We start from the raw sequence: 14,663 nt of genomic DNA on the forward strand, positions 1-14,663 counted from the left end.
ATTAGGACATACTTATTGACAACAATCTGACTGTGTAGTATTATTATCTCACTTATTGATTTGAATTGCCTCCTCTAATTTTATTCCAGAAAAGATCATCCATCACGGTACAGAAGCTCGCTTACACCCCGTTTGATTGAGAGTAAGTGCTTTCAATCAGGTCAACAGCCTTTTCCGCAATTGCATATACCGTGCCGAGCACAGCATGACTGACCTGGGCCGGCATTATACTTGCATCGACCACGCGCAGACCCCGAGTACCCTTCACGCATAATTCCTCATCTACTACTGACCCCAAAGCACATGTTCCGAGTGCATGGTGATAGCTCATCAACCGATCCCGAACATATTCTCGCGCCTGCTCTACATCCTGCAAGTTGACCTCAGGTGGCGGCTGCACCCGGGCCAAGACCTGCCCCTTCATGCGGGGAGATTGGAAGATGTTATCCGCGACCATGACAGCCGTCGCAAGAACGTCCACATCGGCGGGATTCTTCAGAAACCCAAGGTCCACTCTTGGTGCAGCCTCTGGGTCCAGAGACTGCGCGTGGGAGCTTCCCTGGGAGACAGGATACATGGAGCTGACCATAAGCGAGTAGCATGCGTTCCGGCCTGGGGGAGGTCCCGGGCTAAGTTTGCTGCAATCGGCATATACCCGGTCGATAGCAAGTGCTGATGGCAAACCCACCAACTGGATATCTGCTGACCGGGGGTCCGATAAATGCGCGGCAATGCGTTGACGCTGTCGGTGCTGGAATGCCACTAATTCGGCATCGTCGGTGGCGTCATTACTTTGATGCTGCAGCACGTTAAGGGTGGTTTCGTTGAGCCGCTCAGCCGAGACCTGGAGTCCGTAAGGGATGAACCCCATCAGGCTGATCGGGCCGGAAAGTGCCCCGGAATGCTCTTCCTGCAGCAGTCGCAGGTGCTGCTTTAGCAAGCTTTCGTCACGAAGGATGGAATCTATGGACAGAACTCCGTCTGCTAATTCGTACACCACCGCGGACACGGGATGTTCCTGGAGATTTGACCCGACACCTGGAAGAGGAACCCGGCATGGAACGCCCAGAGAGGCGAGATGTTCAGGGTCTCCGATACCTGAAAGCTCCAGCAGCTTGGGACTTTCGAAAGTACCGGCTGATAGAATAACCTCGCGTGCGACGCTGACCTGATAGTGATTACCCTCATGAACAAAACCAATCCCACGAGCGCACTGCTCGTCATCAAGAAGTATCCTGGTGACTGCCGCATTGGTCAGGACGTGGAGATTTGATCTACTCAGCACTGGCCATAGATAACCATTGGCCGCGTAACTGCGATGCGGGAGGCCATCGCTTCGATCGATAGTAAAGAGGCAGCGATGAAAGCCCAGGTGCTCTCCATTCCACGGCTCCTGGGGTCGAGACAGCCCCGACACCTCGTCCATTGCGGCTAGCAGCGGGGTTTCAATAGGGGCCTGCCAAGGGCCTAGCGAAGTGTGAATCGGGCCTTGCGTGCCATGTGCCTCTTTCTGCACGGGACAGAGATCCAATGCAGTGCCGGTCAGTCCAGCCGGCTCAAGCTGTTCGCTCTTTCGATAGAACGGAGCTAGTCCTGCCCATGACCAATCGCTGTTTCCTGCTATGGTGCCCCAGTCATCGAGGTCAATCGCGGAAGGTCTCCCATATGCCATGAAGTTAATGGCGCTCGATCCTCCGAGCACTTTACCTCGGGGTATGTGATGGGATCGGTTTTGGTTGTGCGCCTAGGGACCCTTCAGATTGCTCCGAAGCGTAAAGTGTCGGAAAGACCTACCTGTGGCGTGCTTTGGTAAATCCAGTCATACTTGGGATTGTGTAGCATGGCCGAAACCTTTCCCGGATTGGTAATATTTGGATCATCAAACCCTGCATCTCCTGCCTCGATGACGCCTACTTTCACATCAGGGTTTGCAGACAGTCGTGATGCGACGACCAGACCAGCAGTCCCACCACCGATGATGAGGTAGTCAAAGGTTTGTGCGAGGAAATCCTCGAGCGACGAGGTGAATCCTACCGAGGACATTCTGCTGGGTATTTGTTGGAATCTAGTAGCTCTTGGCTAGAGATCAATTCTTTTGGGGGCAAGTTGGCGGAATTATAGGTTAGCTGTCAGACTATAATCTCACGTAAGACGACCATGTTTATTTTGCCTTTGGATGGCCTGATGTCGTAGAATTTATGTCATAATCAATTTGGAACTAGCAGATAGATATTAAGTGGCATTCACTGGCAGTCCCCATACACCCTGGCAATCGTTGAACCCCGGCATAATCCCCAGAACCCAATGACATTTATGTATGCCTCTTAAAGAGTCACTGTATCCGAAGAAAAACATGCAAACCGTCAAAAAAAGAAACGAGCGTTGATTGGATATTTAACATACGCTAGTAATGTCATACCGTTGATCACCGCGCAACGCTAACCTCTTCCAGCTAGCTTTGCGCGGTCTCCATATCGTCTGCTAAGCACACAAAGTATCTATGCAACCACCTGACTACCAGTAAATGTAAAAATGATTGGAGATGTTCAACTCTTATATGCTCTGTGTTTCTAAATCTCCATGTTTTTGTGCTCCACCTCGTGGGACATTATTCGTGATTTTATTTTTGGCCAATGCCCTGCGTAATTGCACTATGGGGTGGGGGTGCAGCTCTCGATCTGGTACGTTCAATTGCTACAAAAACTCAGTCCTACTATAATATAATATCGAGGCCCTCAGTCCACTGGTTACCGGGGAATCCGTCAGTATAAATTGGGTCCAAGGGCAATTGCCTTCTACGCTCCTAAGCCCGCCATCCTATTTCTCCACCTTCTCTACTGGTCTTGCATATTTCAATCTCCTACTCATTTTTCGGGTCGTTCTCGTTTATCTATAGAGACATGTACGGCTACACTCTAGACGAGCAGGGTCTTGTATTCCTTGCAATGCTGCGCGGTCTCTGTGTCATTGTGGGTAGGGGGGTGAAATTTGGCTCAATTGCTCTTGGTAAAGGCTAAAAAGGTCTTATATACAATCATACTACGTACTTAGACTACATTGTATTGATAATTGAAGAGAATCTGTTTGTAAAATTGCTCATCTGCCTATTGATGTCTACCTTCTTTAATCCACACAACGCCGGGTGTCCTCAAAAACTGAGGAAGGTCCGTGCAGACAAGCCTAAATATCCAAGCTTTTCTTCGTATGAATCTGAAACAATAATCAACCCACATTTTAATATCCCGTCCAGCGCCAAGACGCGCTGCTGAATTTAAAGCCATATAGCGTCGGCAAGTTGAGGGACTAAGAAAAATTGGGGATAACGGCTTGGAGTAGGCCTGTGGTCTAGACCTTTTGGAGTAGAGGCTTTGAAGAGAGGTCGATAGCTCCTATCTATGGGTTTCAAAGAGTGCCTGCAGGGAGCCAGTATTCGTGCACGCGTTAAGCCTAGTACATACAGTTATAACAATGTTCTTTCCGACCATCAAGCCTCTCTATATTCATGAATTTACAGCATCTACATTCAATGCAAAAACAATTCAATCTAATACACTATATGGAGTAATCTTCAGACGGCTGTAACAACATGAATTGACTATCTGGTCATTTACTGGATTCAGTTGTATAGACATCTGGCAAAGTGAAAATACGTAGACCTTGTTTATAGACTATGCAATATGTACTTCTACCCTTCACTGCATGAATACTGGATTTTAAAGTCTATTCTATATCCTGCCTCTCTTTCCGATTCTTTCTCCTCCTTTTCCATTGTCTAATACCATTTCTGCCTCCACTATAGCGTACTACCTCATATTATAATTGGGTGCTCCTCTTCAAATAGGATATAACTACGAAGAGGATTAAGACCTACATAACTCAAGCGAATTAATACAATAGACAACCTATTATCCTCGAGGCAAACAAGAAATCCTTCAGCAGACCATGACACCAATGATTGGCAAGCAATGCATAGACAAAACACAGAAGCATTCTTCAAACGCCACAAATGATACTAGTGCCACGACCTCCCTCCGGTTCCTGGAAAAGGTCGCTAGTCTTTTTGATTGCCCGCTAGTGGTCTATAAAGACAACTGAAGCCCTTTCACGGGCCAGAAATTCAGTGTGGCCATCAAGGAAAGGGAGTGAAGTATAACGGTAAGTACACATCTCACTCTTCAATAGTAACGGAGTATTGCTAACGTTATATAGATAGCCGAGTATAGTCTATATAACATATAGATTGCTGTAGTAAAGACTTGCAGTCAGCTACTGCATACCGCAGGCATCTCTATTCATGCGGCAAAGGAAGCCCATATGATGCTAATGTATACAGAATTGATAATATGCTTTCAAACATCCAAGAATGAACCCACAATAAATGCAGAATTGATACCATGTTGTCCACCTTTACAGTGGTCTTTCTTGATCTGGAATCATATTGAGGGACGCCCAGCGTATGATTCTACAATTTCGAAAATGAATCTCGGAACCTCGACCCTCTTTGTGGAGAAGGACGTATCCTCAAAAGCATTGCCGCTTTTCTTGGATTTCAGAGATATAAACCCCAAGAGAGAATTCAACAATTCGTGACCAGAGGCCGAGCGATATGGTGATGAGCGATGCTGTGTGTGGTGTCCTTACAGACAGTTATACGTTCATTTTAGGGTGCATGTGCCTTCGGGGCACGCGTGGGAAAGAAATATTCAGCGTTAAGATCTCCGAAAAGATTATACTGATATAATTCCAAGTGATTAACACAATGTTACTTCCAGGAGGGAGGTAAAAGTGCTCGAGATACTATAGTATCTCTCCTGGAGAAAATAAAGGAATGATAGTGCTGGAAGGTCTTACATTTCAAGGACTGTCATTGGAGCAACTTGAGAGGATCTTCTCCCTTTCTCAAGAGAAAATAGGACGCTTATATCGCAGATGTCGTAATGTGGTTTAAAGAAGCTGCAAATAAGACCTGCAGCCTTACCATACGCGAAACGGAACAATGTGGCGATTATTGGTCAGACTTTACATGAATATATCCTATATGGATGGCTTTCGAAGAAGCAATCTTTTTAAATCGTACAATGTTATATCTTGACTATCATGGGTGTCAATCGGCCAAGCCAGATTAAGGCGTCTGCATGCGCAGTAAGGGCTATGGAAAAAAAAAAGAAAAAAGTCTCAGCGCTAATGATCAAAAAGGAATCTTCCTGGAGGGGGAAAGCAATGCTTGAACCATCCTCATTTCTCTTTTGGCCCTTTGCATGTGCATCGGTCTCTCCGAAGAATACGATATCGTGATGACGGGATAGAAGACATTTACACATTGGTAGAAAGCTCAACCTTATATATCAGTGATATGATTGGGGCCCAAAAAGTGGAGGAGTGTATTAGCATCTACTAATACTATTTAGACGCATATAGGGTTCATTATAGTCATGTGGCTTTTGACAATGATGTTACTTAGAATGAAATATTGCATCTACAAAGTATGCTATAACTAGTATGCAGTGTCAGGTCCAGTCGTAGATTTTTAGTTTCTATGATCTTCTGAATCAAGGAGATACAGTTACCAAGTACTAATATGCTAGGAAAAGACAAATGCTTATCGTGGCTATCAACGACTGTATTGTATTGCGTCATGCATTCAGCTAGCGTGGCTACGTACGATCATATTATTGCTGGACTTGAGTTACTAGCTCTACCACTGCAATACAGAATTGACGAAGCATTAGCATGAATTTATGCTAGTTAACATAGCGTTGGGGGCCTAACCATTAGTTTTGTCGATCAGATGACAGAGCATCGGCTGCAAACAGACATGCCAGCATGTCCGCAGCCACGGCTCACTCTACGTTTATTTATTACCCTCTACACTTATTAACAGGTGCCCCACCCTGATTCAATGTCATTGAAACATCTCCATGCACTTTAACATCCAGAAATAGGTTATGAGCACAATGCAACTCTCTCCATCTGTTGTCTCGTTGGCAGACTTGCGAGCTGTGTTGGAATCGGATCTGCTCAGTCTGGCTGCTTCTGCCGCGGGGTTTGGGCTGCTCTCGCACGTCAGTCTCTTTCGCACCAGTTTCCCGGTCGAAGACTATCTCTTCGTACTGTTTTCAATCTATGCGGTCGCCGTCCTATCGACAGCATATGCGTACATAGCATTGACGCAATTTTCGGTCGCTCAAGCTCTTCTTAGAGTGGTACTCATCGCATCCGCGTTCAACACGGGTCTTATCTCTAGTATTGGCATCTATCGATTATTCTTCCATCGCTTGCATCACTTTCCAGGTCCAGTGGGTGCCAAGTTATCCCGCTTCTATAATGCCTACTTGGCAGGAAAAGATCTCCAATACAATGTGGAGATCGCAAGACTTCATCACGAATATGGCGATTTTGTTCGAACCGGTAATCCTGTGCTAGTTACTTATCCATCTTCTCGTCCAGGTTGTAATGTATTCCGGGTTTATAGGTCCACGTGAAATCTGCATTGTGCGAAAGTCCGCCATATCTTTGCTCTTTGGGCCACAATCCAAATGCAGCAAGTCACCTTGGTATGCCCATATCTCAACAAACCCAAAGTACTGCTCCGTGCATCATACTCGTGATTATGATGACCACAGAATGCGGAGAAAGGCGTGGGACCGGGGCTTTAACGTAAAATGTATGTTAGCTATTTGATGAAACTCTCTCTATCATCTCCATTAACCCAATGACTGATCCCATCATCTCGTTCAGCTCTCGGAATATATGAGCCCCGGGTCAAAAGCAAGGCTGATCTACTTGCCGCCCATGTAGCAAAGAACCTGGGCCAACCTATCGATGTGACGGCTTGGACAATGTTTCTTAGCTTTGATATAATGGGAGACGTCGGGTTTGGCAAAGATTTCCATAATCTGACCACCGGTGTGGAGCATCCAGCGATCAAAGGAGTTCATGACCATATGGCCGCCGGTGCTACTCTATTGCAGGTCCCGTGGTTCCTCTACATACTCTGCCGTATCCCTGGTGCCGTTTCTAGCTACAGAAGCTTTTTCAAGTGGTGTGCTGATGAGATTGAAAGGAAGCAGAAGGTATGCAATTCTCGTCGTGAAAACCTAATGGTGAGATCTAATGATTGTGTCGCATAATGCTATCCTACAGGCTTGGGATGCAAACTCCTACCCCGAAGATGTCGTCTCATGGCTTCTCAAAGCATACGTGGAGAAAAGTGCATCTGCTGCTCCTTCTCGCCTGGCACTGAATGAGGACTCACGGGCAGTCATTATTGCGGGAAGTGAGACCACAGCCACCACCTTGGCGACCGTCCTTTATTATCTGGCGAAGCATCAATCTGTGCTGGCTAAGCTCCAGCGAAAACTGGACGAGGCTATGCCGGGCGGAGCAGATGACTGGAGTTATGATAAGGTCAAGGATATCTCGTTCATTGATGACATTATCAATGAAACCCTTCGCCTGCGTCCTGCTGTTATGACAGGGGGCTATCGTGTCACGCCAGCCGAAGGACTTCAGGTCGATGAAGTCCATATTCCAGGAGACACCATTGTTTTTGTGCCTGTTCAGCTAATTCAGACTGACGAAAGGTACTACGAGGAGGCTAAGGAATTCATTCCAGAGCGATGGAGTGAGAAGAGACACGAGATGAAGACCGACGGTGCCCCCTTCATTCCTTTCCTGACAGGTGAGCGATGGTTTCCCTTGTGGTTTACCCAGATTGACATTTGAAGCAGGCCCTTATATCTGTCCCGGGAAGAACCTGGCCATGATTAGTCTGCGGACCAGCATATCGACCATAGCCCAGCAGTACAACTTCTCATTTGCGCCTGGCGAGACGGGAGAGGCTTTTGAAACGGGAGCACTGGATACGTTTACTACGAGTCTGCCTCCTTTACAGCTTGCATTCCAACGTCGTGAGATGTAATTATCAGATTTGTCGTGGTATCCGTGTCTTATAGAATTTTTTTTTAGCAAATTAACATGCCTTATAGCAATACGCACAATCTTCCCACATCCATGCAGCTATAGGCTCCATTTGTTATAGATAATATCATGGCGGCGGATGCTCTTGCCCACATAAGCTCCAAGCTCGATTCCTAGCCATAGCTCTAGGTCACTCACTAAGAGCCCGTGCCAATAAGGCTCTCCAGTTATTCCCTGGATATCATGACAATATATTACAAATGCGTCGTATGGTAAATAACTGGAAATTACGACCCTCATTCTTCCATTTTTCTTCGTACTTATTGATGAGGTCGCACTCCCAAAACGTGCGAAGATCTCGCCCAGGAATTAGGGACAGCCTCGACATCTCCGAGTATAGATACCCCAACCTCATAAATTTGTCTTCCGCCTTAAACCAAAGCGTTGATCCTTGTGGAGCCCTGTAAGTGTTGCCGTATCCAACAACTGACATTAACGAAACTGGCGGCTGCCGGAGTAGCATTTGTCTCCAGCTTGCTTCTTCTCGGAGGAACACTTTCTCTCTTTGTGGATCAAGTTGAGGTAATTCGAGACTAACAGACGAGGTGGACACTCTCTTTTGCCAGAATTCATGCCACAGATAGGAAAGCAGTGGGTTATCCTCGGTAATTGCCCTTGCCCTTAGCTCGGCCGTGAACGGTTCGGTCGCTGGTTTGAAGAACAGTAAAGTCTGGAGAGAGCTAGAGTCTTTGATGAGGGTGTGCCATGCACGACAGACTCTTTGAGCAGATATGAGCAAAGTGCGCATATCCAGCTGTAGAAGAATCATCTCCAAAAGTTCAGGGATGCAGATTTTCTGGGCCGCCATACTTGCGCTTTCCGATTGAGGAGTAACTGGGGTAGATTCTTCGGTAGTAGCCATATCCTGTGGATTGTAGAAATACGAATGGAAAGATTTAGTAGAAGCTGAGCAGAAGTTGGTAGGTAGTCATTTCCTCCTAGTTGCGTGTCTAACTCATATTGATGGGCTCATGATAAGGTACATATGATGACATTGTAACCAGATAGAGAACGACCATGGAATGCTAAGCATGAGGCTGAATAGCACTATATGATGTGTTCGTCCGTAACAAGTATAGAGGAACCATGGTGATGATCACGTTAGAGACCAAAAACAACATCTAGTCTAATAATAGGCATGCGCTGCTTACCGGGATCGTGGCGCAGCTTTGGATGCTCATGTTGTGGGTACTTGCGAGTTGCTAAACAGACTTGCAGATGAGCCAAGTCACGGGAACATGTGACATGAATGTCAGATCCTCTGCATATTGTGCATAGTAGCAACGATTTAGCCTTATTAAAAATCCGTGCAGTCATGCACTTTGTGTTGTAGATGGAGACGTTTAGACGCCTCAGGTGTCATAACGATGTAACGGTATTACGATAATACATGATGCCTCCATTCCCCATTCGGAATCATTAGCCCGATCTGGCAGCCCCGTGACAAGCAGGCCATTTCTCTTGGATGGAACTGAACAACAACCAACTGCCGAGAGAAAGCTCTCTTTCCAGTGGTGGACATGAACGGCTCTTTTGGTTGATCTCGCTATATTAATCTGAAACTGTTTCAGAGGGTGGGCACCAGCTAGCTCTCATTCCATTCTGGCGCGGGCAAACCCACCCTGTCTTAACGGGGTATGGATCGGACAAGACAAAGAATCGTGTCGGCCCAGCCACTGGCGGTGATCCAACGCTAACTCTGATTAGCCTCGACGCCTTTGCGCGGCATCTGGCTTAACCTCCAGGCAGTCAGAATTTCTCCTCACCACCCCCCAATCCCCAACTTTCGCACCTTCCTCGTCGCTTACTATCGACTCTCGAGTATTCCGCTTTATACCTCCTCGTGCTCCGACCGCGTTACAAGTCCACTGTCTTCGGTGATCCTCTCTCCCGTCTCGTCCCGGCCAATCAATGCTCCAGGGGCACCTGTTTGTCCGCCTTCAGCGTCATGGCCAGCGGTAGGCCCCCCGGCCCTCATCCAGCCGCTGGCCACAATGATGAACTGCTGCTGGATGAGTCGGCTCCCATGTACAACTCGGGACAACGCCCGCCGGTCAACGATGACCACTTGTTGCGACAATACGACATTGACGACTCCGAAACTCCTCACCCGCGTCCCTCGGTTTCCTACGACCAGTTCGTCGGCGGACAGGTGCCGCCGCAGTCCGGTGCTCATGCAATGCCCGCGCATCCCCCGACCCAAGCGGGGGTATACATGACCGATCCTTACTCCGGTGCCGACATGTCCCGCACCTACTCGCAAACCTCCGGGTTAAGCAACTACCACCGCTACTCCCTCGACGAATTCGACGATGACCGGTCGATGCACGGATACTACGATCTCGACTACCAAGATGATAACCATTTACAACCCGATAGCCGCGTTCGGCAGGCAAAGGAAAGGAACAGCATTCTGGGTCTGGGAGGCGGGTTGATGGGCAGAGCGAAGCACATGCTGGGCATGGGTGCTGAGTACTCGGAGATGGATCTGCCCCTGACGGAATCTGGAGCCAGAGCTGCGCGGGTGGACAGTGCAGATCCGGACGAAGGCGGCGCGGCCAGTGCTCCCAAGGCAAAAAAGAAGTCGGATTTCAAGTTTGGATTTGGCCGCAGAAAGGTCGACCCGTCTACGCTGGGTCCTCGCATGATCGTTCTGAACAATCCGCCTGCCAATGCTACGCACAAATACGTCGACAACCACGTTTCAACAGCCAAGTACAATGTCATTACCTTCATCCCGAAGTTCCTCTACGAACAATTCTCGAAATACGCCAACCTTTTCTTCCTCTTCACCGCCGTTCTCCAGCAGATTCCGAACGTGTCTCCGACGAACAGATATACTACGATTGCCCCGCTGTGTATTGTGTTAGCGGTATCGGCCATCAAGGAATTAGTCGAGGACTACAAGCGCAGGATGTCTGACAAAGGACTGAACAATTCGAAAACGCAGGTTCTGAAGGGGTCACAGTTCCATGAGACTAAGTGGATCGATGTGGCTGTAGGGGATATTGTTCGGGTCGAGTCCGAACAACCATTCCCGGCCGATTTGGTTCTACTGGCGTCCTCGGAACCTGAGGGCTTGTGTTATATCGAGACCGCTAATCTGGACGGGGAAACGAACTTGAAGATTAAGCAGGCAATTCCGGAAACCGCGCATTTGGTCAGCCCCGCGGATCTCAGTCGCTTGAGTGGACGGGTTCGGTCTGAGCAGCCAAACAGCAGTCTGTACACCTACGAAGCAACTTTGACAATGCACGCCGGTGGAGGTGAAAAGGAATTGCCATTGGCGCCGGACCAGCTTCTCCTTCGAGGCGCCACCCTCAGGAACACTCCGTGGGTTCATGGCATTGTCGTTTTCACAGGTCACGAATCGAAGCTGATGCGGAATGCAACAGCAACTCCGATCAAGCGAACTGCAGTGGAACGGATGGTGAATGTTCAAATTCTCATGTTGGTTGGCATTCTGGTTTCACTCAGTGTCATCAGTTCCGTTGGTGATTTGATTGTTCGCCAAACGGAGGCAAGTAAGCTCACGTATCTCGATTACGGCTCAACCAATCCGGTCAAACAGTTCGTTCTTGATATCTTCACCTATTGGGTTCTCTACTCGAACCTTGTCCCTATCTCGCTTTTCGTGACGATTGAAATCGTCAAGTATGCTCAAGCCTTCTTGATCAACTCCGATCTTGATATCTACTACGATAAGACGGATACACCGGCAACGTGCAGGACATCCTCTTTGGTTGAAGAGTTGGGCCAGATAGAGTACATCTTCTCCGATAAAACCGGTACACTTACTTGCAACATGATGGAGTTCAAGCAATGCACGATTTCAGGCATCCAGTACGGTGACGATATTCCCGAGGACCGGCAAGCCACCGTCGAGGACGGAATGGAGGTCGGAGTTCATAGTTTTAAGAAGTTGAGGGAGAACCTGCGCTCTCATCCTTCGAAAGATGCTATACATCATTTCCTCACTCTGCTCGCGACTTGTCACACGGTCATTCCAGAGAGATCTGAGAAGGAGCCTGGGAAGATCAAATATCAAGCCGCGTCTCCCGATGAAGGTGCACTTGTCGAAGGTGCTGCAAGCTTAGGCTATGCCTTCTCCAATCGCAAGCCCCGATCGGTGATCTTCACGTTTGACAACCAGGATTACGAATATGAGCTTTTGGCGGTTTGCGAATTCAACTCCACGAGAAAACGTATGTCGACAATTTTTCGCTGCCCTGATGGAAAGATCCGCATCTATACAAAGGGTGCGGACACTGTTATCCTTGAACGCCTGCACCCCGACAATCCGATGGTTGAAGCGACCTTGCAGCACCTGGAGGACTATGCTTCGGATGGTCTTCGGACGCTTTGCTTGGCTATGCGTGAGATACCCCAAGACGAATTTCAGCAGTGGTACCAGATCTACGACAAGGCTGCGACAACTGTTGGCGGAAACCGTGCCGATGAGCTCGATAAGGCTGCGGAGCTGATTGAGAAGGACTTTTACCTTCTGGGCGCCACCGCCATCGAGGATCGTCTGCAGGATGGAGTCCCAGACACTATTCATACCCTCCAGACGGCAGGAATCAAGATCTGGGTCTTGACTGGTGACAGACAAGAAACCGCCATCAACATTGGAATGTCGTGCAAACTTATTTCCGAGGACATGACGTTATTGATTATCAATGAGGAGAGTGCAGAGGCAACTCGAGATAATCTGACCAAGAAGCTCCAGGCTGTTCAAAGTCAGGGGACCTCTGGTGAAATTGAAGCGCTAGCTCTGATCATTGATGGTCGATCATTGACGTTTGCCCTTGAGAAGGATATGGAGAAGCTGTTCCTGGACCTGGCTGTCATGTGTAAAGCTGTGGTCTGCTGGTAAGTCAATCTCACATCCGTAAGCGGGTCTGAGCTAATGTTTTATAGTCGTGTTTCTCCCCTTCAAAAGGCACTCGTCGTCAAGCTTGTTAAACGCCACCTTAAGTCTCTACTTCTTGCCATTGGAGATGGTGCAAACGACGTGTCCATGATTCAAGCCGCACACGTTGGTGTTGGTATCAGTGGTGTCGAAGGTCTACAAGCTGCTCGGTCTGCGGATGTTGCTATTGCACAGTTTAGGTATCTTCGCAAGCTTCTGCTTGTCCATGGTGCCTGGAACTACCACCGGATAAGTCGCGTCATTTTGTACTCGTTCTACAAGAACATTGCTCTCTATATGACGCAATTCTGGGTGAGTTTGCCTCTGGGCGACACTGTCCGCCATTCTGTACTGCTACTGACAACCTCTAGTATTCCTTCCAAAACGCCTTCTCGGGTGAGGTTATCTACGAATCTTGGACTCTATCTTTCTACAACGTGTTCTTCACCGTGCTCCCTCCATTCGCGATGGGTATCTGTGACCAATACATCTCCGCTCGACTGCTGGACCGCTATCCTCAACTGTACCAACTCGGACAGAAGGGTATGTTTTTCAGAAGACACAGTTTCTGGTCGTGGGTTCTGAATGGCTTCTACCACTCCCTCCTGCTGTACGTCGTCTCAGAACTCTTCTTCCTCTGGGACGGACCCACGGGAGACGGTAGAACTTCCGGCCACTGGGTGTGGGCCGAAGCAACCTACACCGCAGCCCTAGCAACAGTGCTAGGCAAAGCCGCCTTGATCACCAACATCTGGACCAAATACACGTTCATCGCCATCCCAGGCTCGATGCTACTCTGGCTCATCTTCCTCCCAGCCTACGGTTACGCAGCACCAGCCATCGGCTTCTCACAAGAATACTACGGCACGATCCCACGTCTCTTTAAAGACCCCGTCTTCTACCTAATGGCTGTCATCCTCCCCTGCATCTGCCTACTCCGCGACTACGCCTGGAAATACGCCAAGCGCATGTATTACCCACAACACTATCACCACGTGCAAGAAATCCAGAAATACAACGTCCAGGACTACCGCCCCCGCATGGAACAATTCCAGAAGGCGATCCGCAAAGTCCGTCAAGTCCAACGTATGCGGAAACAGCGCGGCTACGCATTCAGTCAGGCCGACGAAGGTGGACAGATGAGAGTGGTGAATGCTTACGATACTACCCGGGGCAGAGGACGCTACGGTGAAATGACCAGCTCCAGGGCTCTGGTGTAATGAATGACTTGATTGACTTTACCTGATTGATTGATTGATCGATGGACGCTTCTTTTTCTTTATATGTGTGTCTGAGTGTGTCTTTTGTATTTTCCTTTTCCTTTCTCTTCTTTTCTTTTATTCTTAGCTTCTCTGTAATTCTTTGAAGTGTTCCCGTCTCGTCTCATTGCATGAGTCTCCCATCCTTGTATTAGTTGCATTTTCTGGCGATGAAATGAAGTCTCTTTTCTTTTCTCCCTCTTGGAATGGATGAATGTGGCTGCTTGGTCCTTTTTGTGTCCTTCCTCTCTTCTCTCCCTCTCTATATTACCTACCTTACTACCTACCTACCAACTACATCAATGAGACAACCTGAAACAATATTGACGGTTACATATGTGGCTCTTTTATCCTTCTCAGTATGCAGATATAGCCCTCCATCAGTTCTACGACTACGTAATGAAAGATCCATAATTCTAATTAACTGTGTTTTCATCCGTACATTCAAAACACACAGTACACAACAACCATTCCAAAACAAACCCCCACAAATGCAAGAGATGAAAGAAAGT

At 48.1% G+C, this 14,663-nt stretch overlaps 4 protein-coding genes across 4 annotated transcripts; 2 read left to right on the top strand and 2 right to left on the bottom strand.

Moving 5' to 3' along the window:
• Window positions 1–39: 39 nt before the first annotated feature.
• On the bottom strand, window positions 40–2,069 carry BO88DRAFT_403428 (GMC family oxidoreductase). The gene has a single exon (XM_025706359.1). The coding sequence runs from the start codon at window positions 1,670–1,672 to the stop codon at window positions 122–124; it is 1,551 nt and encodes a 516-aa protein (XP_025565065.1). The 5' UTR covers window positions 1,673–2,069; the 3' UTR covers window positions 40–121.
• Window positions 2,070–5,884: 3,815 nt separating this feature from the next.
• On the top strand, window positions 5,885–7,921 carry BO88DRAFT_486582 (cytochrome P450; the record flags this gene model as incomplete). Its single annotated transcript, XM_025712465.1, has 5 exons — window positions 5,885–6,408; window positions 6,473–6,664; window positions 6,739–7,073; window positions 7,144–7,681; window positions 7,731–7,921. The coding sequence occupies exons 1-5, from the start codon at window positions 5,946–5,948 to the stop codon at window positions 7,919–7,921; spliced, it is 1,719 nt and encodes a 572-aa protein (XP_025565066.1). The 5' UTR covers window positions 5,885–5,945.
• Window positions 7,922–8,052: 131 nt separating this feature from the next.
• On the bottom strand, window positions 8,053–8,842 carry BO88DRAFT_479470 (F-box protein; the record flags this gene model as incomplete). Its single annotated transcript, XM_025712080.1, has 1 exon — window positions 8,053–8,842. One exon carries the CDS (start codon window positions 8,840–8,842, stop codon window positions 8,162–8,164), a length of 681 nt encoding a protein of 226 aa, XP_025565067.1. The 3' UTR covers window positions 8,053–8,161.
• Window positions 8,843–9,998: 1,156 nt separating this feature from the next.
• BO88DRAFT_403429 (aminophospholipid-translocating P4-type ATPase DRS2) lies at window positions 9,999–14,563 on the top strand. Its single transcript, XM_025706360.1, has 3 exons — window positions 9,999–12,852; window positions 12,901–13,204; window positions 13,264–14,563. Exons 1-3 carry the CDS (start codon window positions 10,007–10,009, stop codon window positions 14,110–14,112), a joined length of 3,999 nt encoding a protein of 1,332 aa, XP_025565068.1. The 5' UTR covers window positions 9,999–10,006; the 3' UTR covers window positions 14,113–14,563.
• Window positions 14,564–14,663: the final 100 nt, after the last annotated feature.

The sequence above is a fragment of the Aspergillus vadensis genome (genome assembly GCF_003184925.1).
Source record: "Aspergillus vadensis CBS 113365 unplaced genomic scaffold BO88scaffold_6, whole genome shotgun sequence".
Classification (NCBI taxonomy): domain Eukaryota; kingdom Fungi; phylum Ascomycota; class Eurotiomycetes; order Eurotiales; family Aspergillaceae; genus Aspergillus; species Aspergillus vadensis.

Coding starts and splice junctions, on each gene's coding strand:
- BO88DRAFT_403428 (XM_025706359.1), bottom strand. CDS start 1,672: ATGGCATATGGGAGACCTTCCGCGATTGACCTCGATGACTGGGGCACC.
- BO88DRAFT_403429 (XM_025706360.1), top strand. CDS start 10,007: ATGTACAACTCGGGACAACGCCCGCCGGTCAACGATGACCACTTGTTG. Junction 12,853..12,900: donor TGTAAAGCTGTGGTCTGCTG/GTAAGTCAATCT, acceptor AATGTTTTATAG/TCGTGTTTCTCCCCTTCAAA. Junction 13,205..13,263: donor TCTATATGACGCAATTCTGG/GTGAGTTTGCCT, acceptor GACAACCTCTAG/TATTCCTTCCAAAACGCCTT.